At 45.0% G+C, this 21,198-nt stretch overlaps 1 protein-coding gene across 1 annotated transcript; it reads right to left on the reverse strand.

The window, feature by feature from the left end:
- Positions 1-3,836: 3,836 nt before the first annotated feature.
- On the reverse strand, positions 3,837-10,977 carry LOC126532236 (ipis-1-like). The gene is made up of 3 exons (XM_055070417.2): positions 10,448-10,977; positions 6,943-7,066; positions 3,837-6,740 (listed from the first exon to the last, which is right to left on the reverse strand). The coding sequence occupies exons 1-3, from the start codon at positions 10,861-10,863 to the stop codon at positions 6,333-6,335; spliced, it is 948 nt and encodes a 315-aa protein (XP_054926392.1). The 5' UTR covers positions 10,864-10,977; the 3' UTR covers positions 3,837-6,332.
- Between the last annotated feature and the right edge of the window lie 10,221 nt (positions 10,978-21,198).

Below are 21,198 nucleotides of genomic sequence, written 5' to 3' on the forward strand. Positions count from 1 at the left end.
TTAATGAAACAGGATTCAACGACTGTTTCGGCATGCTGGCAGTAATGCAACTTCTTACCGTCTTTTGTGATCTCGAACAGTTACGACTCATGACACACCACAAGCCATCGTGGGGAAGCGACAAGAGAAGAAACATTTCACCACTATTCGAGGCGGGAATCGGAATCGTATCACTGTCGTCGATATATTTCGCACTTTACCAGAGTACTCAACCGGCAAAACAAGCCGAGAGCACTCACCTTCTTTTCATTAGCTTAGAAGTACTACATGCCTCAACTTCCGTCGTCGCTATAGCCATTTTTTTCGGCGTATTCGTGGCTTCAGTAGCCTGTAGTTGTTACCGCATACTCTATATCTTCATCGTCGGGACTTCTGCCTTACACAATCAAGGCACGTTTAGAAGTGGTAACAGTTGGTTCAAACAAAAGTTGCTGTTGACGAGCCTAAAACACCACTCTCGGGATCCAAAGTGTCTTGGTGTAGATGACTCACTTGATTCGCAGTGCAGAATTTTATTTACTTTTCTGGATTACGAGCAGCCATGAGCAGTATTTGGGGACAAGATGCGAGGTGCCGCGAGATCGGCGACGCGTTGTGATATTAGAGTGCGGTTAACGTACGATTACAAGCTTAAAAACTAAATATGGAATGGTTAAACAGTGTATGGCTATCCCAGTCGTAGGAGTTATCCATGTGCAGTGTTCAATAAATACCAAAATTAGTGCACTGCGTAGTATATAACCTGAAATCATTGAATATGCAAAAGAGATCGCTAACATATTGTAATTCCATTAAAAAAAATGCCCATGTGCTAAAAAAGCAGCTATCTGTTTACAGGTAAATAGATGGTGTACTACAGTGTATTGTCTCATGCACATACGAGCATGTATCAAAAGGTAGTACAAATGCTTGTTGTCAAATTTGTTCTTATTTCGTTGTATTGAATTTTACTGATTGTTTGCTTTTATGTAAATGTACCTAGTGTTGTTTGACACACATTACTGTATGACTAACACATGCGTCGTACGTGCTTCCTGATCGACATAAAAATAAACATCTTGGGGTCTTTATTATTTATTTACTTTGCTGACAATGATGTACTCAATCTTATCGGTACATTGCACACTGTTTGTTTCGAGTTGAAAAATTAGATTCTGGAGCTCTACCTGCCAAAACGACGATTTTATTATGACACACGCCGTGTAGTGAGGGATTCCGGATTGACATTCACCACCTGGGGTTCTGTGACGTGCCCTCAATGCACGGTACACGGGCGTTCTTGGGTTTCGCCCCCGTCGAAATGCGACCGAAATGCGGCGTTTGGTGTTCTGCTTGGCTGTACGTGTCCGAAGTGCAGCTCGAAGAGTAGGCCTAGTCAAGAGAGACAGGTGTTCTTATTTTGCCTCTCCTAGTGGGAATTTCTCGAAATGTCCGAATAAAAATGAAATTAAATGTGTATCAATGTACGTAGCGAAGGCGTATAGGCTCTACACAATGCTGAGCAGCCGAATGTAATTTGGCATTCTCTCGCGGGAATGCAATCACTTTTGTCAAAAGTTTACCTGCACCTAATACAAACTCGTATTTGTCAGGAAACTGGACCACTTTTGTGTCCGCCTTTCGGGGGCGATACTTACGTTGCGGCTGATCTTTCCCAGACAACCAGCCCAACTTCCGTTTGGGAAAGTGCCCGCGTAGATCTGCTCCTTCGGCACCAGGACGATGTGCCTGCGTAGGCGACATTCTTTACTCATATGACACATTTTTGGTGAACGTTTAATCTTTGATGAAGAGTTTGTCAGCGTTAACTAACATTTCAGTAACTTGTCACCACTTCATGCGCTTTTCCAGCGCTTGTCCGGCGTCTTGACATTTAGCGTGGCGGTTACAAAATGCGCTTAGTGTCAGTTATCAAATCTTACTGAACATAGGCATATGAATCCGCGTCCGTCTCGGCCGACTCAAGACCGAAACCGAAGCTCTACTTTCCTTCCAATGACGCGTGCTTCCCGAGTTGCATTAGCGTTCACAGAGGAAGAAAAAAAAAAAACGCTTCGCTGCGTATCAAACAAAGTTTTCACGGCGTGAATAAAAGACTTTGTAAAACATCGCCTTCAGTACAGTGCTGCTTCTTTCTAGAGGTTCTGAGAAAAATACAACGTGCACTGCAACAGCACGTGTTGCCGGAGCTCAAAACGCCCGTTGTCTCATTAAATTATCTTTTTTAAGGCCGGCGAAGGACGACATGCCAGGACAACAAAGGACAGCTCATCTTCGTCAGGCGAACATGCGGTGAACAAGTGATGCGTCGCGCCACATGCTGTCAAGTCTCGACTTAATTATTTCCTTCGTGACCAATCAGATGGTGTGTGTATATATATATATCGCACCTTCTCGTTTACTGCTTGTTGATGCATCATCCATCTTGCGCCCCCGTAACAATTGCCACGCTTTCATGTACGCTAGTGACATGACCACGTTTTGTTACACACACATTGAAATACCGTGATAACATCAGCCAATAAGCAATGGCACTACTGTATTATAAGCTAATCTATTTCACTGGATAACCTATTTTTGCACAATCAGTGGATACTCCCGCGGCATATAGAATCGAAGCAGACTGCTCTTTCAAGAACTTGGCGCTCTTTGGCCCCATCTGACCTTTGCGCCAACAAACTCTAATAATCAGCATCATATTTAAACAAGAACTTCTCATTTCTACTTGTACTTTAATTAAAGGTGTCAAGTCTCATACATAGCATCATAAACAGCTGCCCACTGGCAATAAGATCGTTCATAATGCAAACCACTAACACTATAAATGCAAGCAACCTAAATTTCAATCTCTCTGCCACACCTAACGTCTATGGTGAACTTTTATTTTTGCAATTTTGTGGTGCGAAAATATGAAATACGCAACCACTCTGCACTCAAGTGGCTAGGAGTTTCGTAGTTGCAGTAAAATGCTTCTTGTTTGAAAATATTATACACACACCTTTTATTTCCTTTCGTACTTATTTTTATTAAGTTTCAATCTTTGCCATGCCTGTTGAAATGAGCTGCTACTGGCCCAATGTTGTTTTCATCAATCAATCAATCAATCAATCAATCAATCAATCAATCAATCAATCAATCAATCAATCAATCAATCAATCAATCAATCAATCAATCAATCAATCAATCAATCAATCAATCAATCAATCAATTGATCGATCAATCAATCATTCAATCAATCAATCAATCAATCAATCAATCAATCAATCAATCAATCAATCATAGCAAATACAGTTACTGTAGCACCGACTTGATAGCTAGGGTATTTATGCGACTGAGCAGTACCTAACGCCGTCTGCACTCCGATTATTGCTGCCGTAAAAAAAAAAAGTCCATGTATTTAAAGTGTACATAAGAGAACTTGGGGTGACCAATACTCGTCCGATGCCTACCTCCACGGCGTCCCAAGTAGTTGTGAACGTGAATTACTATAGTTCTCTAAGTAAATGGATTTCATCATGGAAATAAGTTTAAAATTTAATGCTCTAGCGCTTACCAATATTTATACCCTCGAAGCACTAATCCTATATATTAAATGGCATGTGAACATAGGAAAAGCTGAGCAAGCTCCCTGTCTCTTTGTGTTTGTGCTTTTGTGTGTGCGTGTGCGCGCGCTCGCGCTATGCGGTTTCACGTCTCACTTGGAAATTAGGCCCCGCGCAGCTTCGTCGAGAGACCACCCAGGTTCACTTCGCGTGCTGAAAAATGCTTCATACACTTTCTACTTTGAGACACGCTGTCGAATGTGCCTCGAGCGCATGCATACCAACTCACTTGATCATCAGTGACTCCACAAGCAAATAGTAGACGTATCCGCCAAGCCCAGTGGCGACAACTGTCCCGTCGGGGTCACGGCGGTATCCAATGAGAGGCCGCATCTGAGCCGGAGCGATTACACAGCTGTTAACAGTCGCGCTTCCACATCCTACATAATGATTTAGCCCGCCTTTGAAGCTGGGTTACATGAACAGGCAGAGACAGCATTGCGTGACAAACTATACAATAACATCTACAGTTTTACGACTAAAGCTACACAACGACTCTTAATGTCGCACCGTTTGGGTACGGATAAATATCGACCCCCTGTATTCTTTTTTTTTTCAAATAACAGTTGCTTGATATCAGCACGATGAAATTCCTGCATTCCGCCCGCATTCATAACTCGTGACCTCGTGCTCGCCGCACAATGCCATATCCACTAAGCCACCATGTCGGACAGTAGATAATTGGCTATCAGGCAAACCAAAGGTTCACTGATTAACAGCTTAATTACTCAGTTCATGCCGCAGATTTAAAAACTGTCATTTTCCGAAGAGTATTCACTTTTGTCACATCCTTTAAAATACAATTTTGCGCCCTAACATAGCGAATCATGGCCGCCTGGTTAAGGTGGCCATGGTTCATTAAAAAAAAAGAGAAGAAAAAAAACGTGCCGGTTATTTGGACCGAAAGCTTCGCAGTTGAAAAAAATTGTTCTGGTCCGCGGATCGAACCCGGAACCCGCGCCTTTTCGAGAATGTTTGCCTTTCATGAAACTTTTTCCACCTTGCGGATTTCCGCAATACAGATTTGCCATATTAAAAGTTTAATATCAACTTCCCCGAATCATTTTGTTTCCGTAGATTATTGCCACTGTGACCGCGTATATTAGCACGTGAAGCACAGTTACCTCCGTTAAGCAGGCCCGGAGGACTCCAGTGAATGTGTCGTTCATGGCTCAATTCTCCTGCGAACTGCCCACTCTTGACCGTCGTGTTGGTGCCGGCAAAGCAACTGGGCGCTTTGATTCGAAGCAAGTCGTTGGGTTAGTGCCCGAAAATTAATACATAAACTAAACAATGCAGAGATGAAGGTGGTTCAGTCACTCCGCCGATGGGAGTACTGTCGATGAAACACTTCACGATAGCTATCGCAGGGACGACTCAACTGCTACCCTCATATAGGACCACGGGATGTTCATTACGCAGTTCCGTCTCTATACATTGACATATATAAGCATACGAAGAGTGTGGTATAGTGTACTTAATATTCTCTCCGTTTATCAGAACAAGAAATCGCTTTGAGATGAAATTAAATGTAAACAAATATCAGTACCTGTGCTCTTATCTATATCTCCCGTTTTCAGCTTTCTTTCTGGCAACGTTTTCTCGTGTAGACCTTGTTTACGTTCGCGTAAATTTGCAAATATTAAATTATTCAGAAAACAATAAATTTTTAGTAAAATTTTCGGTTCCTAACTTCTCGTATATAGAATAATTTGCCCATTTTTGCATTGGAACCCATGTTTAAATTACGCACGAAAAAAAAAACGACTCTCCCCTATGAAAACTCCAAGACAATTTTCGCAAGGATTACACTGTGAATTTGCCCCGCGACAGTCAAAGCTTCGCATCTGAACATAGCAGTGAAGTTCAAACGCTAAACATGTTTGGTGACAGCTTCACTAGTGCAGTTCTATCGTTTTGACAGTGGAGTTTTGTGGATCACGTCTAAATTACAAAGTTCTAGATGACTGTAATGCGAGGGAAACCCATTCTACATTCCTCCTAACACAGTCACTGACATATCGGGCATCTGAGTTGGCGATTGACCTGCCCCATTTTATTACAGACACGTCGCTTGTCCCGGCGTTAGCGGAGTTTGCGTAACGAAGGCAGACACACACTGACGTCATGCAGACGAAAAAACTGATGTCGTACAACTGCTGAACCGGTATGACAGTTTCTAATCGGCTAGAAAGGCGGGAGGGGGACAACTGCTTTCCGTCGAATTAATCGAAGGTGAGGCGTTTGCATCGCTGTTGGCATCTCCGACCTCGTAACGAAGCGAAGGTCAACTTTGACAGCAGGTATTTAGAAATACGCGTTTGTTAGAATCACAAAACGTACCACTAGTTCCTTTTGCCTGTGGCTGTGTCTTCGTGCTTGTGTTCGTGTTGAAAATTGCGCACTTGGCAAGTCGTGTTACCTTCAAATTAGAACACCTTGAGCTTAAATCTATAGACAGCAATTAGCGGTACAGAGGTGTGAAATAAGGATGAATCTACAAAAACAATATATCCACGCATACTTGCAATTGATCATCGCTTCCATTCTCTGCTGCGAATCTTTCCAAGGTTTGCTTGGTATAAGCAAAGCAAATCGACAAGAGTATCGATGCACAGCTAAGGCCTCACTGACAACAGTGAGCTGCACAAATTTTGTGTGTCCGTGCACGGCACGTAAGTGCCAGAAACGGTTGTCCGTTTTTAAGTGCGGACACTTAATTCGTCCCAGTCACGCGTCAACGTCTTGCACATGGCGCACGTTTCCCACGAAAAGCACTACTGCACCAGGCCCGTGGGTTCGCACTAGGAACATGAACGGGTGATCGGCCGTGAACTCGACGGCGCGCAGGTCTCGGCGGGTGACGACCGAAGCTGAGCCTGCCGCAGCCTCGGTGCCTTCCTCGGTCACCTCAAGAGCAGCTCGGTGCAGAGCCACCGAGACGCCGCCGGTGAGCGAAGAAGCTGAGCCGCCGCAGCCCGGGTTACCGTGGGTGGCCTGGCTGCTGCCACCGCCGGTAACGGCGACGCCCGAGAGGTCGGCGCGCGAGCTGAACAAATCGGTGACGCCCAGCGCAGACAGGGCGCGGCGCAAGTCAGATGTCGTCGACAGCTTGAAGCGAGGCAGCTTCAGACGGACCTGTGCGAAATCGCCATGCACAAAGTGATGCGCACTCTCAGGCAGAGTTGCCACACGCAATAACGGCCATCCGCAACCAAGTGTTCCTTCCAGAGGCGGCGCGCAACAGCCTCGTTACAGCTACCGCTAAGAGAACTTGGGATGCGACCTCAAGGCCGAACAATAAAATGTCACGACGCGTCAGCGTGCGGAGCCTGCATACCTTGGTGGAGCCGCTCACGCTGGCGATCATGGCGGCCAGCTCCGAGGGCGTGATGCGCCGTTCGAGGTCATCCAGCCCGTCTACCTTGTCCGGCAGCAGCACAACCATGGAAACGTTCTGGTTTCTACGAAAAATGCCGACGGTTAGTTCAGCCAATAGCGATATTGATATGACTCTATACCACAAAGGTGACAAAATATGATCCGTATGACTGCAACAGAGCAAAGAGTGAAAAATACAGATGGATAAAGCCAGCAAACCGTAGTTTTTTGCAGGAGTAGCTTGGGAAACACATGGTCATCAAGGCCATCGTATTTATCAGATTACTCGTTGAAAAAATGAGTGCTCGGACTTCTGGAAGCTAGTGAATTTTTTGGGATGTCGTTTTAGAACTACTGGTCGTAAGACGGATCGATCGGGTGATTTCTTGACGCGCGGAAACGTCGTGGTTGGGAGTGTTAACGAGCCCGCCATAAGCAAATCAAGAAAAAAGAAGTCTTACACATGGCGCCCTTGCACTTGTTGCACACTTTTGCTAATAAAACCGTTCGCCTACTATGACCTTGTTGCAGCAATATCTTAAAGATTAGACAGTTTAAGAGAACGGTGAAATGGGATAATTGGTATTCATTTATAGTTACTACAGTGCAAAATACAAAGACGAAGGGGAGACACGAAGCGAATGGTTTGTGATAAACCCATTCATAGTTGAATAATTCATAGAAATAATAATCGCCTATGAATAACAATTGTCTAAAATAATAAAAGCAATTACCCAACAATAATAATAGGAATAATAATAGAAAGCTTTTTAGTAAACCCAAGAGGCTCAATTAAGATCCCGCCGATGACTTGATAATGAAATATGCAAGACCGTCTAAAGTGATATGAAAGCAGATGCCTCGTGGCTCTCGGGACAAGGAGTTAGACCCTAAGAAGTCGGAGCTATTTCTCTCATGAACCACACAGACTAGCGGTTTTTTGAACAGTTGGCGCATTCGTGTACAACTTTCCAAGTATAAGCTGGCCAAGTTGATCGCTCAAGTTATTGAACCTTTTGGCTATTCGAGGTTTCGTTAGTGGGATCGATCAAGCGATCAAGTCCTCGAGGTTGGCCTCAGCTTTCTAGTGTCGCAAAGATGTTTCGACTTCCGAGTCTGACGCACGCTTTGACTCTGACATGACAGAGTAAGTCACGGAAACATCTCGAATGGAATGTCACAGTTGAAAAAGCTCGTCAGCATGAATGAAGCGATTTAGAGCAAAGCATGGGGTATGGACTATCCAGCGTACAGTGTACCGTATACCGCTTCCATCGCTTTCTTCTTTGCGCCTTGCTAATGTCTGTTTCTTCTCATAAAGGTCAATGTCTCGCAAGAGATGGAGAAAGGTGGTGGATGTACACCATTCACTCCTTGGAAGTTACTGACCGCGGTCGACTGATTGACACCGTATCTAGGTACATAACTGACGATGGGAAACTACCTCAAATTGACATCACCATTAATAGCACACTAAGCTCCCTCACCGTCACAGAGGCCGGAGTACTGAACCTTCTCCTAAACCTGGACACAAAAAAAGGGCCAGACCGGGATAAAATACCCAACGCTTTCTTGAAACGATACGCAGAATGCATGACGGAGTACCTCTGTATAATATTTAACAAATCATTAGCATCATCTGTTCTCCCACAGGATTAGAAATCTGCAAAAGTTGTCCCAATGCATAAATCAGGCTGCAAAGACGACCCGTCCAACTTTCGGCCGATTTCGCTTACGAGTACTGTGTGCAAACTTCTAGAACACATCATACTAAAACATATAACCGTTTTCTTAGAAAAGGAGAGTATCATATCACCATATCAACATGGCTTTCGCAGAGGCCTTTCTACAATCACTCAGCTACTGGAACTAACCCACGACATATTTAATATCGACCAACAGAGACAAACAGACCTCATCCTACTCGATTTCTCGAAGGCATTTGATCGGGTATCACAAAAAAAGCTCATAAGGAAACTTGAGATTACATTAGGTAAAGGCCCCATAATTGACTGGATTTGCGACTATCTTACTAACCGTACCCAGTTTGTGGAAGTGAACCGAACGATTTCCCAGACAGCCCGGGTAACATCGGGAGTCCCCCAAGGAAGCGTTCTGGCTCCCCTTTTATTTCTAATTTTTATTAATGACCTACCCGCAAAAATCACAGGAAACATTAGGCTATTTGCAGACGACTGCATTCTTTATCGAAATATTAACTCACATGATGACCACATAACATTAAACAACGACTTGAAAGCTCTGTCTAACTGGTGTGCCCACTGGCAGATGACCATCAATACTAAGAAACCTGCTGTTCTTTTAATCACCAGAAAAAAAAGTAATTCGAGCTTTATGTATACCGTTAACGACGTTCCACTAATACGAGTTCATGAACACAAGTACCTCGGATTAACGTTAACACATGACTTCAGATGGAACTCCCATATAAATAACGTTACAGCGACTGCAATGAAACGCCTTTTCTTTCTTAGAAGACACCTTCGACTAGCACCACCCGATACAAAACTTCTGACTTACAAAACTTTCGTCAGGTCAGTCCTTGAATACGCAAATGTTATCTGGTTCCCATACACTAAACAACTTATTAAAAAACTAGAAGGTGTACAAAGGAAAGCTCTACGGTATATATACAATAAGCATAAATTCACAGACTCGCCCACCGAACTACTTAACAAAGCCGGAATCCTAACAGTACAAGACCGAGCTGTACTAGCCCGTTCTAAACTTATGTACCAGCTCTTACATAACAAGCTTAATATTGATACCTCTAGATACATCTCCAGAAATGAAACACGGCCAACGCGGCATAAGAACACACAAACACTCAATGAGCATTCTTTTCATACCGATTGCTTTAAGAACTCATTCTTTCCTTAGCGATAAGAGAGTGGAATAAACTGAGTGAATCCATTAGTAACAGCTCCTCATTAGATACATTTGCTAATTCAGTGGAAAAACGTCTCCTTGCCTTACAGCTCTGATTTACATACTCAGGTTTGTTACAGATCTTCATAGCCTAACACTTTAATCTAAGAGTGTTCTTTTTGTATGATGCATTTATACGCATGACTGCATCCTGCTTTTTATATCCCATGTGTTCTCAGGTTTTTTTTCTTTTGCTTGTTTGGTTTCTTCTTTTCTCAGATTCTTCTTCAGTTATAGTATATTGTTCCCAAATATTGCATTTGTGATGAAGTACTTAATTCTTTTGTTTAGCGAAACCAAAACCTTTGCAATAACACACTTATGATTATATAATGTATTTATATTCTTTGTTCGCAAATACTACCATATGTACTTGCCCTTCATGTTATAATCCCATGAGGGGTTGACAGTATGGGAAATAAATAAATAAAGAATAACCAAGCGCTGCCACCAACTCCATAGGAATCGGGCGTTGATCTCGTGCCCTTGAGGCATGGCTCTGAATTCTATCATACCTGTACGGAATCGTGATCAGACTGATTCCAAGGCCCTCGTGGCGTCCGACGGCGAAGCGTCCCGTCCTGTACATCATCTTCACCTTGCGACTGCGCGTGGGCGTCTCATAAAAGGGCTCCAGCGTGGTGAGCTCAGGATCGAACAGCTCCGCCCAGCTGCCTCTGAAGTAGACGGCGTTGACAAGCGCCACGCATGTGGCCGAGTCCACTGAACCGGGCGGTAGAAGCTCCACAATCTTGGACGCTGTCTCTCGGAACACCCACTCGTTGATGGCATGCCGCGCGGCTTCAGGGTCGGCGACGAAGTCGACGTTGGCCACCGAGGCCCTGTACGACGAGTTGACAAGCGCCACGAACTCGGGGGACAGTCGTACGTCGAGGCCCGCGTACAGCCGGTTGGCAAAACGAAGACTCATTTCAGCAGGACCTTCTGTTTCATCGATGTCGAAGACATGGCTGAGACTCCTGATAAGCGAGGCGAACGCGTCGTGGATGGCGTGGTCGCCATCCAGGGTACCGAAACGTGCACTCGGAACGCTCCCGGAAGATTCCTGGGAAATGCATCGGAAACCTTCTCGGTTGCAAGCTGACAGCTATTGAAATCTATAGATCTTCGGAACTCAGCCTGATCCATCATCAACCCAGAAAGCTACGCGTACTCTAATCGCATTTCTAAAATGAACGAAGCTGAAAAGACGTTGATAAATGCACTGCGTCTGCTAATGTGCGAGGGAACTATCTCTCACCTGTTGCTCTCTCCTTTCTTTATCCCTAATCCCCTCTTCACCAATGCAGTGCAGGCAACTCGACATCCATCTGGTTATTAACGTCCCTGCTCTTCCTACTCTCTCTCTCTCTCTCTCTCTCTCTCTCTCTCTATATATATATATATATATATATATATATATATATATATATATATATATATATATATATATATATATATATATATATATATATATATATAATAAGGAAATGAGTGAATAGGTTTATAGTTACAAAGCAAGATCACGCGGAATTAAGGCGCACACAATGACGAGAAATAAATCCAACTACGATGCACTAAGAACAGATTTTCTTTTTCTTGCTGTAGCTCTGGGCTACGGCGCGCATTTTCGTCTTGACATTCCAGAACAGCAAACATTATTTGTAGTCAAGTTTCCAGCCAGCTTACACGTACAACTGAGCATCCCCCTGTCTGGTCCACTTGTCATTCGGGTATGAGTAGACCTCGCAATAGTGCTGCCGTAACCAAGCGCCCAACACGGAAGGCTACATGCATTACGACGCAAATAATTATGGCAGATTCATCCGCCAGCCACGGCAGCGACATGCCTGGCAGCTTATGGTGTAGCTGAGACTACGAAACGAAGTTCGCACACTGGGACCCTATTGAACTAACAAAACATATCAGAGTTAGTGACTCCTGCTCCTGAGCCGCCTCACCGCGTCACTGTCAAGACAGCCGACAAAAAAGCCCGTGACTGCGGGCTGCCTATGGCTCCTGGTATTGATAGGTAGCGATAGGTTTGTGCACAACGCACAACAATGGTAAGTATAGTTTCACGTACTGGTGATGAAGGCGAGCCTTTCAACTTTGACAGAGTGCTCATGAAGGAAAAAAAGGAACGAAAAGAGGGGGTACGCGACAATACAGACTCTGCATGTATAGTGACAGTGTGACCGTATACAGTACTTGTATATCTTGTTTACGACCATAATTCTGGGTAACTTTAATGCCGAAAAAAAGAAACGCATGTTTCGATGATCAGTTAACTATTTATTAAACAAACGTATTGATCGCATTGCGTGTATTTTTTTCATCACCGAACTGTTAAATAATCGACATGTTGATTTATCTGCCCCGAGATTATCCAAGTCGGAGCATATGTTTGCTAAGAACAGCGCATTGTTATTTCAAGCTAGCGTCCGCATAAACGGAAGCTTTAGAAAATTCAAATCTTCTTATGGTGGGAGTGATATTGAAATGCACATTGAATGTAGCCAGCCCCCCGTCTGCCCCATGCAACGGCGAGGAAAAGTAAGAAACTACCAAGCTTGGTGAGCAAGCACCCCACGCTGCATGTGCCCGTGCCTCGTGGGACAGATGATGTTGTCGGCTGATGTGCTTGGCTTCAACTGTTCTCAGGATTTCGTCCGACCCAACGGCCTAGGCTGCTCTAAGTTCGAGGAGTCTTCTTCGGTTTATCGAGAGAATTGAAGGCGAGAGCTTTATCACAGCGCATAGAAATTGTTCCCACGTGGCACGTCCGCCCTTCATTTTTTTTTAATTTTCGCTCCCGATCTTTATCTCGTAGTCGGACTTGCCTATAATAGTGCCTAGCCCGACGGTCCACACAGCACCCGTGACCGCTGAACCCGATCCGCGAAAAGTGCATACGCAGACTTTCACCCAGAATGCGTCCCAACACGTTCGGACGTCATCGGGTAGAGACACGACACGTAGAATAACTGTGTTTACATCCCTTCGAACCTTCTAGGCGTCTGGTCTGTCTTCTGCGATGCCCACCAACACCGAACTCGCTAAAGAATTGAGCATCTCGAATTACTGCTAAACAATACGCTTGATTCACTTGTCGACAGTCTGGCTGCCAAAATTGGGAAGAGATTTGATGATCAGAGAATCGGCAACCTTGCTTCTCTAGCTGAAAGCGCGCGTTTCATGAGCGAACAGTATGGCAACTTCAAAGCGACATTTAATGAACTGGTATCCACTTACAAAGCGGTAACTTCTCAGAATCAAGCGTTAACAAAGAGAACTGCTGACATGGAACAGTACGGCAGGGTGAATAACAACGAAATAAAGGCATTCCGTTATCACAGGGAGAGGAATGGTCTGCGATTTGGAAGAAGGTTGCCGATGCAATTGAGTGCCCAATTTCTTCTAGAGATATTGACATATTTCATCGTGTGGCAAGCAAGATGTCGGACAGGAACATCATTGTTCGCTTTTGTTCACGTGACAAGAAGAATTAATTTCTTCGCAAGGGTCGCAAAACTGTTCTGCCATGCTCCCAGATTGGCTTTTCTGGTAGAACAGATAGTCCCATTTACATTAATGAACACCTCACAGTCGACAACAAATGCCTATTCAGCATGGCTCCTGCACTAAAGAAAGAGAACATATGGCAGTTTTTATGGACTGAAAACTGCCAGATTAAAGCCCGTAAATCAACCCATAGCAAGGTCTTACGAATAAACTCGAAGGCTGATTTTCAGATCTTTGCGCAGGCGTAGCTTATTGCTACATTTCCTGTCCCGCGGACTGATTGCACACTCATCCCCGAATACTTTTCATCATGTCTTTGCTAACACCAGCCGAAGTTAAACCATTGCTTTCATCTTCTAATATCTCTATTGTTCATATCAATGCGCGAAGTTTGCGCAAGAAATATTGATACCATTTCTGCACTTACTGACTCACTTTGCCACTCGTTTTCATTTATTTGCGTTTCGGAAACATGGCTTGATAATGCGGATAGCAATTTATACGGTATTTGTCCATACCAAGCAGAATACTTCCATCGTGGTTCCACTATATTTGTTTCACCTCATATAAAGTATAAACGTAGGCTTGATCTTTTTCTTAATGTAAATCACTGTGAATCGGTATGAATTGAAACTGACTCACATCTGAATTCTCATAATCGTAACAGTTTCTTTCTTGGTTGTGTCTACCGCTCCCCTTCTTCATCTATCCCTAATTTTCTCGGTGAACGCTCCAAGGTTTTGCAAAACATTTCTCATGAAAATAAGCAAGTCCTATTTGTCGGTGATATTAACATTAACTTACTTGACGTCGATAACGGAAGTGTAACAGCTTATACAGACTATTTTGCTGGTTCCGGACAGGAATCATTAGTTACCTATCCTACTAGGTGTTCCACTCATGATACCAACACGCTTCTTCACCATGCTCTAACATCGCGCCAACTCCAAATTCTGGTGTCATAGATACTCAGATCACAGAGCACAGTCTCCTTTCAGGCCGAAATACTTCAGTCCAAGCCTTGCTATATTTCCTCCAGTTTTGACTGAGATAGTTTTGTTAACGCTATAACAAACACTGATTGGTCTGTAATTGATTCCCTGCATGATCCCGATCAACCTCTTGAAAATGTTTGTTGCATCATTCTAGAACCCGTTCGCGCTAACACAACTACCGTCAGATGCAGGAAACATTTTAGGTTTCCCGGTAATTCGTGGGTAACAAAAGGTTTACTGATTAGTATGAGAAAAAAAGAAAACCTATACAAAAAGACTAAAGAGAAACCTTTTAATGTACGCTTATCGGCACGTTATAAAAATATTGTAACATCTTGAATAACTTGCTAAAGAAGTGTAAACGACAGTACTACGATAATGAATTTGAAAAACACAAGAACAATCCCAAAAAACAATGGCAACTTCTTAATGCGTTCATGAATTTACCTAAGTCCAGTAATACTGCTGACAAAATAAATTACAACAATAAACTCTTACTGATTCTTCTAGCATAGCAAATAGTTTCAGTGACTACCTTTTTAACATATACAGCAGCTGTCATATGACCGCTACTTATTCCATTTATCACTGCAATCGTTCTTTTTTTTCTCTTTCCCGTAACTGCAGATGAGTTATGCTCCATGGTACTAGCTATGAAGAATGGCTTAGATAATATTTCTGTACTTCGTCTAAAACCTTTTGCACCACTTATTCTTGATATACTTTGTATTATAATAAATATTATTATTAAATGTGGTAATTTTCCCACTTCGCTTAAGAGGGATACGATTATTCCTGTACATAAGAAAGGTGATAAAACGGAGGTGCTTAACTATCGTCCTGTTTCTATTCTCTCGTCGATTAGTAAAATTGTTGGGAACTTATTTTGTAAGCGCCTAAATATTTACTTTTAAAAATTTAATTTGCTGCAGTCTTCTCAATTTGGTTCTCGTGCTGGCAGTTCTGCTAACTTAGCTTTAATATCCCTAACCGACTACATTCGTCCCTCGATTGATACGGGTAACTTCTTTGGTTGGGTATATTTGGACTTTTGATACGATTAATCATAATGTACTTTTTATTAAGCTAGAAGCTTTGGGAATTACCGGTCAAGTGCTAAAACTCCTAAAATGTTACCTGCACGATAAAGAACAAAAAAAAATTTGGAGGTGCTTATTCTGATAATAAAGTTATTAATCAAGGTGTACTACAAGGCTCCATAGTAGGTCCCTTACTATTCTCCATTTATATTAATGATTTACCTAGGTGTCTTAAATGTGCGCATTCTGTACTATACGCAAACGATATTAATATCTCCTTGTGTGACAAATCTTCAACAACCTTAACCCTTAAACTAAACAATGAGCTTGAACATATTGTTGCATTGGTGTTCTTCCAACCATTTAATTATCAATCCTACCGAAACTTAATTTATGATTTTCCAATCTAGCCACTGTATAAAGATAATTCTAGATGGTCATCACGTTCCCGTCTCAAACTGAATTATTTTTGGGCATCAAATGAGATTCTAACGTAAAGTTTCCTCAACACTTTGCCTTCATTAAGCCAAAGTGTACTTTCGGTATTAGAACATTAATCAAATAAAGAGCATATTTCTCCAAAGACGCGTTATTAGAGTTGTACTTTGCTTTCATTCAAAGTCACAGTAATTACGGCATTGTTTCCTGGGGAAATACATATTACTGCCATCAGGCACGTACGCAGGATTTTATTTCGGGGGGGGGGGGGCAACCCAAGGCAACTTTTCTATGCAAATGAGGGGGAGGGTACTTCTACTAGTACAAATGTAAATAGTGCCCACCGTCGCCATAAAGACGCGTAAACCCGGAAAAGAGAATTGAAATAACGTGTATCTCACAGGTACGCCCTTTTGATATACCTCTTCTTTACTTGGCAAACAAAGAACCACATCAAATGGACTCGCGCATTAAAGATGCGCAGGAAGAACTTTGCCAAGAACAAGTTAACGAGCGAAAGTGCAAAATAAAGATCTCTAGTAGCGTTTTTCGAATTAGCTCTGGAAGAATTATAGAGAAATGTATATTTGCCGAACAATCACATTTCTTTTGGATCCCTCGTTTACTGCTCTACCAAGTGCCAAAACCGACTCGTGTTGTTATTTGGGAAGTTGCGTAACGATGCGTGGTCACCAGTCCCGTACAGCCGCGTAGAGCGCAGGACGCTGCGGTTCTAGACGTACTGCGCCCACCGTGGAAGGTTAGAAAAACACCCCTATTAGCACAGCAGGGAAATAGCTACGTCAGGCGGCTCTATTGATAACTGTAGAAGCGTCATTAAAAACACACGGAATTATTCTCCACATTAGGCGGCGTTTTCTCTACTTGCTTTCTTAAATAAAAAGTTGTTGATCCATAACTATTTTCACAAACAGTTTTCGCTTTCCCTCCCTGTTTGGCCATTGCCTTGGCTTTCTCCCTTAGCAGAACGGTTAATTTCTCATCTCCTTGCGACTCTTGTTTCCAGTTGCCAATTTCGCACGAAAAGGGCTGTACAATTAGGGAAAAACCAGACGAGGTAACGGGAGAGAGAGAGAGAGGGGGAGGAGGAGGAGGGAGAGAGAGGAATACAGGAAGGCAGAGACGTTAACCAGTCAATAGCCTGGTTGGCTACCCTACGCTGGGGGATGGGAGAAGGGGAAGAGAGAGAAGGGAGAGAGAAGGTGTAGATACGTGTACGGACATCACTTGAATTAAAGCCGCTCGCGCAAACCAGAAGTTCTGAGAAAACACAAAAGTGCCTTCACTGCCTTCTGAGCCGATGATCGGTCGGGATGGTGCTCTAGTATTGTCTGTTCACTCAGAGGACGATTATCTAATTTCCTCAATGTGTTGGACAAAGATTGTCTTTGTGCTTGAAATTGAGGACAATGGCACAATAAGTGGTCACGTGGTCACAATAAGTGGTAAGGTAACGGGAGACAGTCATATTGCTTATGGGTTGAACGGTTATTGCAGAGTCTGATGATGGACGCTGTCTCGCATTATCTTATTTTCGATAAACCCATTACCCATATCGCGGGTGTATTGTTCCGAGGATCTGCCAGCGTCGCGGCGAGCCGTCACTCGAGGAAATAATGAAGCAAAAGGAAAAGTTAAACGCAACTGGCGCTTTCTCTGGCCACAACTCGTTCCATGAGCATACAGACCAGCTGACTATGAACCGAATCCATTTCCTGGCCCCTGGATGGGTCTAAACAAAGAAGGTTGAACTAACGAAGCAACTGCGATGCGCGTGATCGTTGAATAGATGGTGACATAAAAATTGTGTTGGGCATTATAAGTAAAATAAAATATGATAATTAAAACAATAAACTACGCTCTGCCTCCTGCAATAGATGGTGATAACTGAATTCATCTTGAGTTAATCGCGCGGGCACCGAATCGATGAGAAAGCTGGCCTCCACACTCCAGGAGATGCAGATAACTACCGCCAACCAAAAGGAGTGAAAAAATTGACAACATTCCACTCTGTGAAGATGGAATGGCAGCGAAAGCTGACAACAGTCAAAGCTTTCAAACGAAAAGCTGTTTGTGCTTTGACCCGCAGCTGTTTCAGCATAGCGGGTCAAGTGATCCACTGCAACAATAATCCAGCGGTTGCCTGCTGGAGTGGAGGGTAGCGGTCCGTAGATGTCTATACCAACACGATCAAGGGGCCGACGAGGGCAGGGAAGGGGTTGTGACGGGTAGACTTGTCCGGGAGGTAATTTTCGGCGTTGGCACTGAGCACAGGAGCGAATGAACTTTCTGACGTAGTTATACATGCCGCGCCAATAAAATCGGATGCGTAGCCGAGCATAGGTCTTGAAGAGGCCGGCATGTGCGCACTGAGGGTCTGCGTGGAAAGCGTCGCAGATAAGGTCACGGAGATGGCGGGGTATCACGAGAAGCCACTTGCGACCGTCAGAGAGGTAATTACGACGATAAAGAAGGCCGTCGCGAATGCAGAAGTGGGTAGCCTGGCGGCGAAGAGCGCGAGATGGTGAAGAGGTGGATGGATCAGAAAGGATGCTGATGAGAGCACTGATCCAGGGATCCTTGCGCTGCTCCGACGGCATGTTGCGCAGTGCATGAGATGGAACTGTGGGCTCAAGGGCGGATAGGCAAGCGCAGTCAGCGGAGACCGGTGAGCGAGAAAGGGCGTCAGCGTCCGTGTGTTTGCGGCCGGAACGGTAGAGGACGCGGATGTCGTACTCCTGTAGCTTAAGGGCCCAGCGAGCAAGTCGGCCAGATGGGTCTTTAAGGGTAGACAGCCAACAAAGGGCGTGATGGTCAGTGACGACATCGAAAGCGTGGCCATACAAATAAGGACGGAATTTTCCAAGGGCCCAAATAATGGCTAAACACTCTTTCTCTGTAACAGAGTAATTAGCCTCGGCCTTTGTCAGAGTTCGGCTCGCGTAGGCAACGACATATTCATCAAAGCCCGCTTTTCGTTGTGCGAGTACGGCGCCAAGCCCGACGCCGCTGGCATCGGTGTGGACCTCTGTGGGCGCTGCAGGATCGAAGTGGCGGAGGATAGGTGGCGAGGTTAGCAGGTGGCGTAATTTCGTGAAGGCGTCATCACAGGCGGGTGACCAAGCGGAAAGTTCTTTGTCGCCACTTAGAAGGGCTGTCAGGGGTGCACTTATGGAAGCGAAATTTCGAATGAAACGTCGGAAGTATGAGCATAAACCAAGGAAACTTTGAAGCTCCTTTAACTTCTTTGGTTGCGGAAAGTCGGTGACAGCGCGGAGCTTGGCTGGATCCGGAAGGACGCCGTCTCGTGATACAACATGGCCAAGAATAGTGAGCTTTCGGGCGCCGAAACGACATTTTTTTAAGTTAAGTTGAAGTCCCGCGTCAGTGAGGCATTTGAGAACTTGCTCGAGACGGCTGAGATGGGTTCGGAAATCAGCAGAAAAGACAACTACGTCATCCAGGTAGCATAAACATGTGTTCCATTTGAGGCCACGTAAAATATTATCCATCATACTCTCAAAAGTGGCTGGGGCGTTGCACAGGCCGAAAGGCATTGCGATGAATTCGTACAATCCATCAGGTGTTACAAATGCTGTTTTAGGTCGATCAGATGGTGCCAAGGGGACTTGCCAGTATCTGGAACGTAAATCCAGCGAAGAAAAGAACTCAGCTCCCTGCAAACAGTCGAGGGCGTCGTCGATGCGCGGTAACGGGTAAACGTCCTTGCGCGTTATCTTGTTCAGACGTCGGTAGTCGACGCAGAATCGAATAGAGCCATCCTTTTTCTTAACGAGGACGACCGGTGATGCCCAGGGACTGTTGGAAGGCTGCACAACGCCACGCTTGAGCATGTCAGCAACCTGATGGTCAATGACACGGCGCTCAGAGGCGGAAACTCGGTAAGGGCGCTGCCGTAAAGGTGCATGACTGCCGGTATCTATCTGGTGAAAAACGGTCGATGTGCGGCCCAAACCGGAAGCATGGCTGTCGAAAGAAGCGCTGAACCTCTGCAGGAGAGCAATAAGCTGGCTTCGTTCTGAAGATGACGTGCCATCGTCGATGGAGCAGTGGAAAGCGTCGATGAGTGACTGATCAATCGCAGAGTCACAAGTAAGTGCGCCAAGGCCCGCAGAAGTAGAAACGGCAGGAGTGTCAAAGATGCAAAAGGTGTCGACCGGTTGAACAAGGCCTAGGCATTCACCATGAGATAAAGCTAAAGGGCAGGCTGTGGGATTGTCGACGACCATTTTCGTGACGCTATTGCGAAGAGTAAGGAGAGCTAAGGGCAGCGGAGAACATCGGCGGCGAATGAACAGCTCAGAGGGCGTAAAGAGAACAGTGGCATCAGAAACAGCGGCGCACGACACAGGCACAAGCAGGGAAGAGCGTGGAGGGACGGAATTGTCTTCGGACACAAACAGTTTAACACTGGAAGGGTCGTTTTCGAAAAGCTCGACGTCGGGAAGTGCAGAAAGTTCGAGTTCGGCGTGACAACAGTCAATAACGGCGTTATTATTTGCAAGGAAGTCCCAGCCTAATATGATGTCATGGGAACAAGTGGGCAGCACGACGAATTCGACGGTATACAGTAGACCTTGAATGAAGACGCGAGCAGTACAGGCAGCGAGAGGCGTTATATTTTGAGCGTTCGCGGTTCGAAGGGAGAAGTCGGAGAGAGGCGTCAAAACCTTTCGTAGTGTGCGGCAGAGTTCGGCGGAAATTACGGATACGGCGGCTCCTGTATCTACAAGTGCCAGGACGGCGATTCCTTCGACAGAGACTTCAATGACGTTGGCTGGAGAGGGACGAGGACTTGGGCATTGCGACGTGGACGCAGTTCGTGCCTCGGGAACTGCGGCCATCAGTTTTCCTGCTCGGTGGACACGGGACGACGCCGCATCGGAGAAAGCGAGCGACGACGGGGAGATGGTGAGCGGCGAGTAGAGGCGGTTGGGCGGTCAGGGGAAAAGGAAGAGGTAGGAAGGCTGGAAGGCGAAGAGGAAAACGGAGCGGGGAAAGGTGGCGCTCGCCGGATGTTCTGAAGAGGAAGCATGCCACGACGACAATGGCGCGCCACGTGACCAGCACCACCGCAAGCAAAACATATTGGGCGGTCATCGAAGGTGCGCCACTGGTGGGGGTAAGGTCCGAGTCGCGGTTGAGGATTCGGAAAATGCTGTCGGTCGGGAAGCGGCATAGGAGGAAAATGCCGGCGGTCGTGAAGCGGCATAGATGGCGGCAAAA

This window comes from Dermacentor andersoni, chromosome 5 (genome assembly GCF_023375885.2).
Source record: "Dermacentor andersoni chromosome 5, qqDerAnde1_hic_scaffold, whole genome shotgun sequence".
Classification (NCBI taxonomy): Eukaryota; Metazoa; Arthropoda; class Arachnida; order Ixodida; family Ixodidae; genus Dermacentor; species Dermacentor andersoni.

Excerpts from the sequence above, each read along its gene's own strand:
- LOC126532236 (XM_055070417.2), bottom strand. The coding sequence starts at position 10,863 with ATGAGTCTTCGTTTTGCCAACCGGCTGTACGCGGGCCTCGACGTACGA. Across the intron at positions 7,067-10,447 it reads CTGATCACGATTCCGTACAG|AAACCAGAACGTTTCCATGG; the intron begins GTATGATAGAAT and ends CATTTTTCGTAG. Across the intron at positions 6,741-6,942 it reads GCGTGAGCGGCTCCACCAAG|GTCCGTCTGAAGCTGCCTCG; the intron begins GTATGCAGGCTC and ends GATTTCGCACAG.